Raw genomic sequence first — 16,075 nt, 5'->3', positions numbered from 1 at the left:
GCCTTTTTTTTTTCTACATTTCAATCATATGCCTAGTGATTCACAACAGAAAGTTTTTCTGTGTACAGCTGCAAACATACTGTATGTGCACTCGGGAGGTAGGACACCCCACTATGGTATGGAAATGAAGCTGCTGACTGACCATTATAAATCTCCCCTCTTGGCACACATCACCAGAGACTGGTAGACCATTGTTTGACGATTACCGTATATACTCGAGTATAAGCCAACCCGAATATAAGCTGAGGCACCTAATTTTAGCACAAAAAAAAAAAAAAAGGAAAACTTATTGACTCGAGTATAAGCCTAGGGTGTCCATCTGTGTGCCTCACTGTGTCCATGTGCATGCCTCACTGTGCCCATGCCTAGACTGACGTTTAACATAGGAGTCTATGAAAGGGGAGCCCGGCTTTGAAAAATCGGTGGTCCCCCAGACAACAAACGTTGCACACTTGTAGAGGAGAAATGGAGCTAGATGTGTGCCAAGTTCCGGGTCCAGGGGACCTCTGACTGGCTGGTACCGGGTCCCCAAATTTACCGGAGAAATTACCGTTTAACATGGGAGTCTATTGAAGGGGTGCCCAGCTTTGAGAGATCGGTGCTCGGGTCCCCAAAATCCAGATCAGGACAAAAAAAAAAAATAGCGCTATTAAAACGCCCATAAAACGCTCCTCATTGAAATGAATTAAAAACGCAAAAACAAATGCTTTTTAGAAGATCAAAATATCAAAGAAACAATCAATAAAGTGCTCGTGCTTATGCCGAAATATTCAGCGTGAAGGTGGTGCAGAGAAGGAATTCCAATATCCTTTTGAAGTTTTAGTGAGGGTGTTCCCTTATCTTACTGCTGTAAAGTAACAGCATGTATATTATAGCCAACAATGTTTCAGTCATTTCAGAATGTAGTATGTCCTAGAGCTGCACAATTCTGGTCAAAATGAGAATCACGATTCTTTTGCTTAGACTAAAGATCACGATTCTCTCATGATTCTCAAAAACTGAATGTCAGAACCCACCCCCCCCAAATAAATAAACCTGTGATTTATCTGAAAATATGAATATATAAAAAACAGACCAGTGATATGTCTATAATGTTAAAGACCATATAACTCCTATGAAAAAAAAAAGCAGAATCAAACTTTGATTCTGCTTTTTTCATAGGAGTTATATGGTCTTTAAAATTATAGACAGATCACTGGTCTGTTTTATACATCAGAAGCAGTACCGCCAGCAACCATTGGGTGGCGCATGGATACACACAGTTGTACAGATCTGTGAGAAAGATTAATACATCAGAAGCAGTACCGCCAGCAACCACTGGGTGGCGCATGGATACACACTACAGAACTGTGAGAGAAGCCCAGGCATCCTTCCAGCGGCGCAGGCTGCTGACGTCGGTTTCCGATATCGGCGCCATTTGCGTTCCACGCTGGTTACGTGGAACCGTCAGTGACACAGAAGAATCGCGGGTCATCCCGCGGGGAGATCGCGGGCAGGGAGAATCGAGATTGCGATTCTCTCCTCGATTAATCATGCAGCTCTAGTATGTCCCAGTGAACTGTAATCTCTCTGTGGATAAAGTTCCCCTCAGGAGTCACGTCCAATGGACAACAATGACCCTCACCCAGGGAGGTAAAAAGCGCCAATAGTGCAGTATCGTTTAATAATAAAAAAGGCATACACTATGGTACTAGCAAAAGAATCGCGATTCTCATTTTGACCAGCTCTAGGACATAGAGAAATTCTGAAATGACTGGAACATCGTTGGCTATAATATACATGCTGTTACCATACAGCAGTAAGGTAAGGGGACATCCTCATTAAAACTTCAAAAGGATATTGGAATTCCTTCTCTGCACCACTTTCACGCTGAATATTTCGGCATAAGCACGAGCACTTTATTGTTGATTGATATTTTGATCTTCTAAACAGCATTAGTTTTTGCCGTTTTTCTGCATGGACACTGATGCAATCTCTTATTATCACCTATGTGTGTTGTTTTAGTTTTGCTACTATATAGCAGTGCATGCTTCAATTTAATATCACTGAGCACTCTGTATTTTTGATTGGATGTCATTCGTATCACCAATATCAGTATTATTTTTTTCTTTGATGTTCACAGTTCAGTTATAGCAACAGTCTTTTCTTTAATTCATCTACCCTATCACACAGCGCAGCACTACTTATTTAATACAACAATGTTGTGTTTGATGCACCTTCAGTGTTGCAGCAGTATTCCCTTCCTATCTTTCTCCTCCCCCTCCCTCCCCTAGCGCGGTAATATCGTATCCACTAAATATTTTTATTCATTAAATCAAATTGGCTTGGGAACATAGCAAGTTGGCAAAACAGCTGCCAGAAGCACTCAATCTTGGGCCATGGCAGAAATTTCCGTGGACACTTTTCTTTTATACAGCAGGGATAACTTTTTTGCATCAACCCGAGTTGCTCATAAGGATGAAGTGCTGGCTATATGTTAATCTATATGCAGCCTCCACCTCTTAACATGATGACCAGAAAGAATTTTGTTGATATTTCAGACCATTGAAAATAAAGAGAGACACTTTTTTATATATAAAATTGAATTTTATAATATACAGTATAATTCACTTACAAAGATACCAAAAGAATACAAAAAAAAGGTGCATAATATTTCCTTCATAGCTAGTGTTAAAAATAGATAAACATGTAAATGACATCAAAAGGAGTATACTCCGTCAAAGCTTACTTGCTTTTTGTCTAAAATCTTCTATCAAAAAAGAGGAAGTCCTTCATCACATCTTCCTGCTCTACAGAGACTAAAGTCACTTCTGAGGTTACAGCACAAAGTGGGAGATTTGCTTACATTGAAAAAGGCACTCGTCTTAATTTAGAATTGTACATTTTAAAAGCACAAGAATTATTGTACATACTATATCGCATAAAGCTGAGCAGCAGAAAAGGAAAGAAAGGAAAGAAAGAAAGCAAAGAAAGGAAAGGAAGAAAAGGAAAGGAAAAGGAAAGGAAAGGGAAAAAGGAAAGGAAAAGGAAAAAGGAAAGAAAAGTAAAATAAGAAAGGAAAAAAAGAAAGAAAGATTTTTGCCAGCTATGCATTTGTTTTAAAAAATCTGAATGTATTTTCAGTACCAATATATGAAACTGTATCTGTAGTTATATTTCTAGCAGGATTTCGATTGGGGAGGGGTTTTGCTGAATTGCACAGTGCCGTCACTCTAACACTGGCAGTTTGCTAACAGGAGTATGGGAAAATGTTCTTGCCTGGCTATCATGTTTATCCTGTATGCACTGACAGCTAAATATGCAGATCCGAAGTTCCAACTTCACATGCTGCATACCTATTCCAAGGCAGCGACTCAAAGTATTGTATTTAGAGATAAGGAGGTCAGCAATGGCAGACTTCATGTTTCTGTCAGTACATGCCTCCTTCTGTAACCAGACAGCAGTGGCGACTGTTGCCCATAAACACAGAGGGTTGTGCTGCAGACAAACTAAGAATAGTGTATGCCAAAGTATGGCATGAAACAGTATCCTCCAGGCAAATCACCCACTTTCTACATTAAGTGCATGGGTTAGTAACAAGTCTTCTGGCATATTTGTTGCAGAGTTGCGTTTAATTAAATATGAACAAAAAGCATATTATGGTTTACTTAAAGCAGAAGTTCCATTTTTGGGTGGAACTCCGCTTTAAGTAAACCATAATATGCTTTTTGTTCGTATTTAATTAAACGCAACTCTGCAACAAATATGCCAGAAGACTTGTTACTAACCCATGCACTTAATGTAGAAAGCCTTCTGGCATATTTGTTGCAGAGTTGCGTTTAATTAAATACGAACAAAAAACATATTATGGTTTACTTAAAGCGGAGTTCCACCCAAAAATGGAACTTCTGCTTTAAGTGTTAGTGACCCAATGACATGCCACATTTGGCATGTCATTTTCTTGGGGGAGGAGCGGGTACCCTGTTTTTACGGGGACCCAGCTCCCACTTCCTCCCTGACACTGCAAGGAAGATTACCTCTCCCTGCAAGCTTCTGGGACACGTCACAGGTCCCAGAAGATTGTCCGGCCGTGAGGCCACAGCCAGGCGCCCACAGTAACAGTGCCGCGGAGGAGGGGGGAGTAGGCTCCATGCGACCGCATCGCTGGACCATAGGAAGTCAGCAGCTATCCTTTTTGTAGCTGCTGACTTAAATGGGTGGAACTCCGCTTTAAAATAGATCCCATTCAGGAGGGTCTGTGTAACACCCACCCCTAAATCACCTTTTATTCACTACGCCAGCACCCCCCACTCTTTCAATCAATTGCGGTTCCCACTGCAAAACACCCAGTGCTTTAGTGCATAGGAGAACATGTGACCACTTTCCTCCATGCAGTGCTTGGTATCACATGACAAAGGGGGTGGTGTCACTGCCCCTTTTAAGCTACAACACCAGCCAAAGCCAGGTATTTTATGCAATCCAAAATAAGATATTTTAAGGGCATTTGCAGCATACAACTTTCTTTATTATATTTGAAAAAGCAGCAAAAGTTAAAAGCACTTGGGCAGAACGGCTTTCAAATGTTAATCTTTGCCGCTTTTAAACTACTTTCAGTATAGCTGGCATCAAGCCTTACCCAATACAATTATATTAAACAAATGATAAGAGCACTTTCCGTCATAGGGCTGCTTATAAGAAATGCAACCCAACAGACAATTCAAGGAGCTTGCTTGGCAGGACGACAACATTGCTGCCAATTGTAAGTTCCACTTGTTTACACCCTCCCCCCATCCACTGAAACATTTGGCACTTTTTGGGAGGGGAGCAGGTACCTGGGTTTTGACAGGTACCCACTCCTGGCTCAGATCACTGCAGCAATCCAAGTTGGAAAGTTGCCCCCCCCCCCCTCAGTCTTCTGGGGCACATCACAGGTCCCATAAGTCTGTGGGATCATTCGTAAAGCCCAGCGCGACTCATACATGCGTACTAGAGATTCTGGAGCCTGCATCTGAAGCCACTTGAATAATTGGTTCAGGTGAAGACATCGCTGGATCCCTGGACAGGTTAAGGGTCCTTATATTAAAGGCCAGCAATTTAAAAAATAAAAATTTTTGGGGAAGCCTGGAGCTCCTCTAAGTTAGCCAAATGATGTAAGCAAGTATGTATTGTATCTGCTGTTATACATTATGGCCCAGATTCACAGAGAGCGGGCGCACATTACGCCGCCGTAGCGCAAACAATGTACGCTACGCCAACGCAGCGCAGAGAGGCAAGCATGGAATTCACCAAGCCAGTGCTCCCAACGATGTGCTGGGTTTCGAAAGGCGTACGCCGGCGTAGGTGGAAGTGGGCGTGACCCCATGCAAATGATGGGCCGAGCACCAGACAGATACGCATCACGAACTGCTCATGCGCCGAGACGTGGACGCATCCCTATGCGCATGCTCACAACCACGTTGGAACTGCTGCCTAAACTTACGCCAGATCACTGCGTACGGCGTGAACGTAACCTACGCCCAGCCAGACACGTCCAACGTAAAATACGCCGGCTTGTGTTCCCTGGTGCAGACCTTGCATGTCTGCTGCTGGGTTACACCTCCTTTATGGGGAATAACTTTACGCCGGACGTACAACTTACGCTCACTGCGTTCGTATTTCACTAATTTGCATATTTGAATGGCTAATCAATGGGAGCGCCACCATGCGTCCAGCCTAAATGTACGCCCACCCTACGCCGGCAAGTTACGTCGGCGGGATGAAGCCTGTTTTTTAGGCGCATCTTAGTTTGTGGGTCCAGTGCACAGATACGACGGCGCACATTTGCACTTACGCCGGCGTATCTTGTTATACGTCGGCGCAAGTGCTTTGTGAATCTGGGCCTATAGATCCATAGGTAGTCTTTTCCTGAAGTGAATGTTGTTCATGAAATGCAGAAAGAGAAAAAACAAATCTCTGGGTTTAAAAAAATAAATACAAATCATCAATGTATAACCAAGACAATATGAAATTGAATCTATACACTATCAATATCTCTCTGTATAGAGACATGTATATGAATGGAATTGCCAGCAAAGAAATGTTTTTATGAAGGCGTTGCGATTTTACAATAAATTAAAAGTTATGAAATATAGGATTTGTCAAGATTATGCAATAATTGATGCAGTACCTTAAAAAGTCCCATTTATTATTATGTGTTTTTCAATAATCGTGTAATAACAGCACACTCAAATATGTAACCTAATGCTGCATACACACGATCGTTTTTTCCGATGAAAAAAGTCAGGCAGACTTTTTCCATCGGAAATTCCGACCGCGTGTGTGCCCCATCGATTTTTTTCCGAGAAATTCCATCGGAGTTTAGAAATAGAACATGTTCTATTTTACTCCGATGGAATTCCGTCGGAATTCCGATGTGCATTTGGTCGGGCAGAGGCCCGAACAGGTGTACGCGGCATTAGAGTGTCTCACTTTTTTGGTTGAAAAGGTAGTAAAGAAAGTATAAAATTGTGCCATCAGTCACACATGCCTATAAGCTCCCCAAAAATGCTTTATTAAAAGCTGAAGCGCAGCCAAAACTACTTTTTTTCTGTCAAGTTCTATGGTGGTCTGTGACCCCAATCCAGACAGGTATTGAAGAAAAATCTCGTACCAGGGACACAAACCACAATTAAAACCTGACAGAGGATCTATACCTTCTCCACTCTAAAACCTAAGCAAAGTTTTGTCTGGAACTGGGTTTAAATCTGTACATAAGGACAATGATAAATATCGTTTTTATACACATATTGAACCCATTACCGGCTTTGTCAATTGCTGCAAATGCCATGCTAAAAACAGACTTGCTTAAAATTTGCTAAAGAGTTGCTTACACAGCTTCCTTATAAAAATAAATCAGTAACTAAGCTTAAAAATACCTGTGTACAAGTAGGTAGTCAGCACTAAAAAGGTGCTCTGCTGCCATGTCATAACCTGAGTCAAAGCATAACTCTTGTGACCGTATAATACAAAAGCTTTCACAGAGTGTTAGTAACAGTCATACAACATATACACATACACACATTTATATAAAGACCCACAAAGCTGGTTACACACTCCCTGTAGCATAATGTCAGCGTGCACCAATGTTGCCAATACTGGTCAAAGCCACCTCAGTCCAGCCTTCAATTGTATGCTGAAGTCGCCGGGTACTTCTCCAAGACAGCCGAGAACGGTGGGCACAATGCAGATTTTTAGCCATTAAGCTGTGATAATTCAAAATTGCTTCTTTTCTGGAGGACAAAACATAAATAAAAAATACATTTTTTTTAAAGGGATTTCAATGACCTGCAATAAAATAAAATAAAAATCCAGTTTTAGATGAGTTTTTTTGCATGTTTCCTTAAACGGTGTTTCTCTAAAAATTCCATGTAATTTTAAAAAAGCACCTACTATGCTGCATATTTATTAAGAATACATATGTTTTCCAAGCGAAAATTAATTATGAAAGGGATTAGACCAATAAGAAATGTGACTGCAAAGCAAAAAAAAACAAAAAAAAAAAAAACACACATGTCCACAAAACCTGATAAAGACCAGCAAGAGCCAATGATTAAAAAAGGCGGTGCCCAAAAATCGCTATGCTTGTGATAAACTTTAGCCCTTCAAATAAAATATTCTTTCAGCTTTGTTCAGGTTCTACATGCCTTCTATATAATGAAGAATGTGTTCTCTATACATCACCTATTAACATTCAAAGCATTTATTTATTTTTTAATAACATTGAAAAGGTCAGTAGAGCAGACAAAGCATTAAGTAAGGAAGCCTCACTGTAAGGAGCAAGGAAAGGAGGTTAACTCAGAACAGTTTTTCCACTAAGTAACAGAAACTGAAGATAGGAAGCATAACCTTTTACATGCAGTCCTTAAAGGGGTTGTAAAGGTTCGTATTATTTTCTAAACAGGTTCCTTTAAGCTAGTGCATTGTTGGTTCACTTACCTGTTCCTTTGATTTCCCTTCTAAAGGTTTTTTTCTTTGTTTGAATTTCTCACTTCCTGTTTCTCCTCAGTAAACTTGCCACCATCATCCGAGCGGTGGAAAGTCATTTAGAACAGCTTACTGAACACCTTACTGAGGAGGAACAGGAAGTGAGAAATTCAGACAAAGAAAAAAAAACATTTAGAAGGGAAACAACCCCCTTAAGAACCAGTACAGCCTTCAAATGAGCTCTGGCCTCTCCCAGGGTTAGAATGCTTCAGGTATCAATGGTGTCACTAGTCCCTGGTTAGCAGACCGATATGTCATTGTCTGCCACCACCCAGTGCTGCATTTCTTCTTCCTCTACTTTTAGTCGTCAATTATATTAAGCTGTACCATAACATAATTAGTCACATCATCCGAATTTCTGTGCAACCACTTACTACAGCAATAAAGTTTACATTGCCGATGACAGTATGACACTCTTCAAAATGCACCTTTAACAAGTCATAGCAGTATTCCGTTTGCTGCCAACTATTACTGATTGGACATTAAAGTGGATGTAAATCCACTCTCATCCTTTCTAAACTACTGCCATAGTGCTGATCTATAAGGATATAGATGCCTCCTGCATGTATCCTTACCTGTCAAATGTTTCCCCTCTGTCTGTTATAAGAACTAAAAAACTGCAGATTCTGTGGGTGGATCCTTTGTCTGGAGCTCTGTGGGTGGAGTAGTGATGTCAGTAGACTCCCCGTCCTCCTCTACACTCCCCTTGTCAACATGCATTTTTTACTGTGTATTCATTACACTAAATTCTGCTATGATCACTAACATCCAGTCAAAATCCAGAAAAGTAACTACATGACTTCAGAAAATGAGTGATGGTGGGAATTAAAAAATAATGCCTGTCTCCAGGCTAGTGCATGAGATATGTAAATAACCTGTCACTCACAGCAAGGGGCAGAACGGACTAAGGTTTTTCTGTGCAAGTCCGTTGTATTTCACTGAACAATAAAAGAGGATTGCTCAGAGCTGGATTAACTCTGTGTGGCAAGACTAGGCACAGATGATAGGAAATCTTATACTGTACATTGTGTGTGTGAAGCAGAATGGAAACATACCTGTGTGTTAGTATATCAACAAAGCCCATGCAAAAAGTTTTATAGAATACACTGAAAGAGTTTGGGAACGTTACCTGGTGATCAGTATCTTCAGTTATCAATGAGAGAAACTGTCATATCACTGATAATAGATGGAAGAATGATAAAAAATGTCAGCAGAATTTATTTTAATTGTTTTCATGTATTAAATTCTGCCTTTGTTTAATGTGATTTATAGCAACCTGTGCATTCAAAAAACACCTTAAGCAATTATGCCATTACTATTGGTCCCTTTTGTTCATTTTGAATTGGGTAGGGATTTGTTTAAACTCATGTAATTTCTTTATTTTCTATTCCACATACACATTCTGAAGTGAGAGAAAGCTCTCCAAAAGGAGAAAAATGCTGACAGTTATCACTGGAACAAGTGTCCCCATTGGAAGGTTTCCCCTTCACTCCTGTTTAATTGAATCAAGTTTAGATTTTTCATTGCTTAGTCATGGTGGAAAATAAGGAAAATAAGGACAAGTAAAAGATTAAACCTCCCTATCAGTGAGACAGACAAACCAAAATAAAAACCTGACAGAGGTTTTAACCCCCTTGCACTCTATTCAAAAAAGCGGATTTTCCCTTGGACACATTAAGAAGTATGTAAATCCTAGGTCTCTAAAATATATACTTTTTTTATTTTTACAGCAAAAACGTTGTATTTCTTTGGTTCCAGCATTCCCTATTTGCAAAGAAAATGCATTATATTAATTGTTCCCACCAGCATTTTTCAGAGGTACATCTGATGTCAGATTCTAGATCGCTGTGGAGCCTGCATATTACCTGTCTGTGACATGCAGGAGCGCTGCCATGCCTTGACATTGGAAGCAGGAGAGGTTGATAGGCAGTCACCCGCCGATGGTTTAAAAGTGCGCCATTACACCTGTTCTGTAGTGTAGCTGCAGATCACACATGCAGGGCTGATTAGGCCGATTACAATACATGTTTTTATTATTAAATAATGCAGAGGTGTCAACCCACAATAGAATTCTGTGTTTGGGTTGTATTCCTGGCAGGAGGATCACCAAGTATAGTTTACTGAAAAGAGCAGCCACTGAGGAAAATTACAGGGGGCATAGTGTATTTTTATTTATTTTTTCCCCTTTTGGTCATACATACACTTTGATGTTTGACTATTTAACAGCATATAGAAAATTTCAATAAGGATTGATTTGTAGTTAAAATAGTTGAGTTATTAGATAAAAAGCACAGTACCTTTAAAATTCAGTCTTATTTTAGCTACATAAGAGTTAAACTTACCTCCACTGTGCAGTTCGTTTTGCACAGGGTGTCCCCGATCCACGTCTTCTGGGGTCCCTCAGCGGCTGTGTCTGGTCCTCCCCGCACAACTACACACGTTCATGCGAGAGAGCTCACATTGTGTGTAGTCCGTGCTCCTGTGATACAGCGAGCGGCCATAGCCGTTCACTGTATCACTCGGCCCCGCCCCTCGGCGTGCCGCATCACTGGATGTGATTGATAGCAGTGCCAGCCAATGGCTGTGCTGCTTTCAATCCATCCGCTCTAGCCAATCAGCGGCCAGGCTGAGCGGCGAAGAGGTTCCGTGTGGGACTTTCGAGGGGCCAGGTAAGTATAACGGGGGGGCCGGTATACTCTGAAGTTTTTTAACCTTAATGCAGGTTCAGATTCAGGTTTAAATTGATTATTTTACACTGTAGGACTGTATGGATGACTATTTTCTCTAAGGCCTCATGCACACTGGGCATTTAGATCCTGCACCTCAGATTCCAGTGTTTTCATGCAGCCAGAAGACACATGTGCACCATCCAGGCCTGCTGCCAGCAACCTGTGAAAGGCTATGAGAGAGAGGCAAAAATAAAATAAAAAAATATATGAAGTGGCTAGATGCTCTACTGAAGGTAATAAAAAGTTTAGACAAAAGAGAAGCCACTGCCCCCACCTATAACTGGCAAGCAGCATTGGAAGGCCACATATGTTAGAAAAAAGGCAAAGGATAGATCCAAGAAAAACACCAAGCTCACTTACCAACCAGCCCGTGGACAACCAAATTAAATTAACAGTATGCATTAAAAACAGGGGTTTCGTCTCTACACATTTGAAAATACATGCTTAAGCTACAGAGCCCAGCCAGGGCACCCTGGTATCTGTAGTTGGGTCTCTGTAGCTTACGCATCTATTTGCAAAATGTGTGCAGACTAAAACCCCTGTTTTTAACACATACTGTTAGGCAGGTTATTTTGTTGTCTGCGGGCTGGTCGGTAAGTGAGCCTGGAGTTTTCCTTGGATTTATCCTTGTCCTTTTTTTTTATAAAAAAAGTTTAGAGCCGCAAGACAAATCCTGGAATGCTAAAATGTCTTTGCTCTGGGAATTGGTCGCATACATTCCTAATGTTTGTACAACCTCTGTACTGCATCCAGCAGCTGCATTTTTTTTAGCCTGTCATAGTCGTCTTCCAGGTTGCTGGAAGCGTGGCTAAACGGTACATCTGTGCCTTTCGGCTGCACAAAATACTTTAGAATTTAAAAAAGGCACAGAGGCCTTAAAAAAAAAAAAAGGAAGAAGATCCCTTTAAGAAGATATATGTTGATGGTCTTTCATTTTCATTGTAAAACATATTTAAGAGACAAAAGCTCTAGTAGCTATTTAGAGACAAGTCGTGGTTAAATGTAAAAACAGGATTTTTTTCTACTCATAAAATTTGTTTCTCTGAGTTCATTGAAGTACACAGCCAAACATTATTTCACAGAGCACTGCCTATGGGCAGTCCCTACTGGAGGTTAAATCCCTTCCCCCCCACCTGCTATAGGCATCTCCGTTACAAAGCAGTCCCGAAAAAAAAAAAATATGAGCGGGGTAGGGGCTGTGTTCAATGAATTCAAATAAAGGGATTTTACAGACAGCAGAAAAAAATAAAATAAAAAATATCCAGTTCTCCGTTATGTTCATTGAAGGGGACAGCATGGAATTATTTTGGCCATAGGAATGCCCCAAAGCAGTGACCATTGAGGGGTGAGAAGATCGAGTGAAAAACCCAACAGAAAACCCCTAGGAAGGTGAAACAGAAAACTCAAGCTGCTGCCTACAAAAACGAGTGTCGAAAACCCACATACGAGGATGCCAAGATACACCAATGTTTGATTCTGAAGCCCAAGGCACTGAATTTGCCCTAATGGAGCACGCTGCAACAGTTAAAGGGGAGAGCCTGACCTCCAACATCATAAGCTGGAACAACAGCTGAATAGGCCAACCCAAGAAGAGGTCAAAAAGCACCAACCTAACGTGAACCAGCGCCAGCAATGACGTGCATAAGTGATAGACAGCTAAAAGTGGCATTGGGAGAGTCACCAGAGGAATGACCCCAATGTGTACAACAGAAGGTCCCCCGAAGGCCGACAGAACCAAGTCAAAGTGTTACTGCGTCATGGAAGAAAGGCACTGGGGAGTAGCTATATGGCATACCCCAAAAACATGTCACAAGCCAAGGAATACATATGCTCAAGGAAGATACTGATCAACGCCCCATTGGAGTAGGCCAAAATTCAAGTCACCAAAAAAGTGCGTTTGTGAGGGGAAGCTGGAGACTAGAACCATGTAAAGGAAGCCTTCCATGTAGAATGGTAGAGGGAAATTATGACTTCAATAAAGTGGGGTTAATTGCTGCCGACAACCCCGTGCCCAAGAACCTGGCTTTCAGGACACAGGCCAATAAGCCAGAGGTGGAAAAGCTGGGAAGAAAGTCAGCCCTAGGGACAGGTGACCCTCTCAATGAGGAAGATGCCAGGGAGCTTCTGTAACCAAAAGCATCACAGATGTGCATAGGAGGATGACAAGGCCAATCTGGAGCCATGAGAATGACCAGAATTCCTGTGGCCATTATGCTTCACAGTAGTCATAGAAGAAGCTTAAAAGGCTGAAAGGCATCAACTAGTCAGAAATGGTCCCATGGCACTAACAGGGCATCCGTGGTATCTGTCCAAGGATACTTAATCCTCACCATGAATTAGGATACCCTTAAGTTGAGACGAGACACCAGTAAAATCATTTCTTAGGTGCCCCATTAAATGCAAATTCCAATGTAATATGACCGATTTAAGGACACCATTTTTTGCTGGTCCAAAATTTGACTGTTGAGAAAAATTGTCAGACAGTTTCCCACGTCCAGAACAGAGGAGCAGATATGAAAATATTCACCCACCGATGGAGGCAAGAGACCTCAAGTGCTGCTGCCAAACTGTGTACTGTCACAAAAAAGTCATATTCAAGGCATGCCATAAAAGATGACCTCAAGCGAACAAAAAAGCTACCAAATGTCCGGTATCATAACCAAACTCATCACCATGGCAACTGCAGATGAAAGAGTAGAGTATGGTTCCGCTCAGCCTGAGACCTGCAGACTCTCAAATGAGTATACTAGGTGGCAGCAAGTGTGAATGGGAATAAACAGCACAGGGTGCAGAGATCTAAGCCATGACATCCTTATAAAAAAACAAAGGTAGCAGAGCAGTGCACGGCAGAACACTGCACAAATGCAAGGGTCAAAAGGCAGCCTCCTGCAACTTCATAGAAAAAAAAAAAAAAAACACATACTGACTGTAGACAATAGAATAAGGCCTCCGGAAAACAAAAGGCACGGCAGATGCAGCGGCAACAGGGAGTCAGGCAACATACCCATGGATACCAAGGTAGAAACAGTATGGAGCCTAAAAATGTGGCCTAGTATGTATGTAATAGCAGCAACTGCCCGTAAGGTTAAACCATGCTGTAGGACTGGGCCGAAACCAAGCATGATGTTACCAAATAGTGTCTTCCCATCGTACTTCTGTCCAAACAAGGGAAGAGCACTGAACAATTACACCTCTGCCCCCAGCTCAGAAAACCGCATGAAATGATGTCATAGGAAGGGTAAATGCCCGTAGACAAAATGGCGGGCCAAGCCATCTGCCCTCCCCCCTCCAAATATAAATACTGGTCATCAAGAGGAGGGGCGCTGGGTGTGACATCATAGAGAAGTGTTCGCCCATCACAGCTATGCTCATACAGATTAAGAGTTCCAGCCTCTCACATCTGCCACCAGCACAGTGGAAGAGCGCAGGCGTAAGCAATGCAGAAGGGCAAATGCCCTAAATAAAATGGCAGGCTCAGCCATCTGCCCAGTAGGCCGTGAGCTGTAGCTTAAAATACCCACACGGTATGGACACCCTAAATGTTTAACAATAGTTTGGCCATTAAGAGGAGCCTCAAAACACCCCCAACCCACAAGCATTAGGCAAGATCCACATTTAAGGTGCAAGAAAGCTGCACCGTATACCTCCCACTGCCTCAAAAGACACAGCTGGGGAAAGGGGAGAGGAGGGCCCACTTGTTGGCAGACTGACCCAGGACACAAAGGACATCAGCTGGCCAAAATCAGGGGGTCACTGCCTCTCCGAGGACACAAGAAGAGATAGCTGCATAGTGTCCCCTGAGCCGTTTCCCAATACAAGGTATGACAGGCAACACGTTACACTGAACACAGGGATGCTAGCAGAGTAAGGTATCCAACAACCATCCAAACCACCCCAGAAGGTACAGAGGAGTAGTCTTCCAACTTATCATATTCCGGGGACAGAGGTACCTTCCCCAGAACAGGATGCCTCAGTGTCAAAGCTTGGGAGCTGCCTGCCTGGGGGAGGACACACTTATCACCTAGCCCACAGCCAAGTGGCCATATGCCCCCACCCCCGCGAGGAACACTCACGAGCTGTTCCAGCCGACAGCGCGTAGCTAATAGTCTGCATGCACTTGTAGGCCAAACTAGGCTGACTACTGGATCTATATTATGTAGCCTGTTGCCCAGCTCAGTTTGATCTAGAAGGGGTACTAAAATTCCAACCAGGGAGCTCAGGTTCTTACTCCTCTACAAAGTCTAAAAACCGAGATGCCTATAGCAGGGAGTGGGGTTTAGCCTCCATTAGGACTGCCCATATGCAGTGCTCTGATTTTTTTCCAACCTTGTGCCCTACTCCTGAAGGTGGCACTATACAAGAATAATGCTGGGCTGTCTTCAAAAAAATAAATAAAAAAAAATAAAGGAATGCAAAGGGTGCTGGCAATAAAAATAGTTTTAACACAGCAGAGCTGTAAATAAGACTTCAACCCTCCTAGGACACTAGCAAAAACGAAGGCATGCTCGAAGTGGGAGGGGTTATCCTGGCCAAGTTTGTTTGCAAAAATCCTGTAGGCGTCCATAAAATTGGAATGTTTAAGACTTCCTGTTTCCACAATTGATGAGAAGCGAAGGGAAATTCGATTCTCATCAATTGTGGGAACAGGAAGCGAAGGGACATTTTCCTAATGCGACACAGGTATCAAAAATAAATTAATAAAAAACACCCACAAACATATGCACATTTTAAAAATGTTTACCCTCTCCAGCTATATCTAAAATAGAAAAAAATTGTTATACTCCAAAAGTCTCTTCACTCAGTGTACTAAAAAAATAAAAATAAATACATTTTCTACCAGCTCATCTTTAGCATAAGTTGCCCTCTAAAGTGGGCTAGCAGAAGCCAGACAAACTATTCTCTCTGGAGATTCAGGAGGTTAAAGCAGGTGTCGGCTTAAGTGGATGCCTCACACAGTCCTAGATAATACCATCCCGATATCATATCTGTGCTTCAGGCAGTGGCAGACCCAGGGGAACAAATCAGAGAGATAAATCCACTTTACCTTTCTTCCTTGAAGATGGCATCATCAAACACCCTGGAGAGACGTTTTAGTTGCCGGATTCCTGCCGAGACAGTTTCCAGGTCTTTGTCAAATTTTCTGCAAAGAACATTTACAAAAAAAAAAAAAAACATTGTTTTAACAAGAGATTTCACTAAAACTAGCAGTAGGAATAACATGGCTAAAACTTGCATTGGGTCTAATCATATGCGCCGTTGATCGAATACTACTATTTGGATCATACATTTAAAGCATTTTTTACTTCAGTGGTCACCATGAGGGATGCTTTGATGCCACTGAAATC

General features: G+C 41.9%; 1 protein-coding gene across 1 annotated transcript in view; it reads right to left on the bottom strand.

Annotated features, from left to right (window-relative positions):
- Positions 1-6,318: 6,318 nt before the first annotated feature.
- Positions 6,319-16,075, bottom strand: part of PIMREG (PICALM interacting mitotic regulator) — a 34,307-nt gene continuing 24,550 nt past the window's right edge. Inside the window, exons 4-5 of the mRNA XM_040338475.1 lie at positions 15,775-15,870; positions 6,319-7,247 (exon numbers count right to left, since the gene is read on the bottom strand). Of these exons, the coding sequence (XP_040194409.1) occupies positions 7,088-7,247; positions 15,775-15,870 (256 nt within the window). The 3' untranslated portion in view covers positions 6,319-7,087. The remainder of the gene's footprint in view (positions 7,248-15,774; positions 15,871-16,075) is intronic.

This window comes from Rana temporaria, chromosome 2 (assembly GCF_905171775.1).
Source record: "Rana temporaria chromosome 2, aRanTem1.1, whole genome shotgun sequence".
Taxonomy (NCBI): Eukaryota; Metazoa; Chordata; class Amphibia; order Anura; family Ranidae; genus Rana; species Rana temporaria.
Note: the sequence above shows the minus strand (reverse complement) of the source record. Positions and strands in the feature narration are given on the sequence as shown.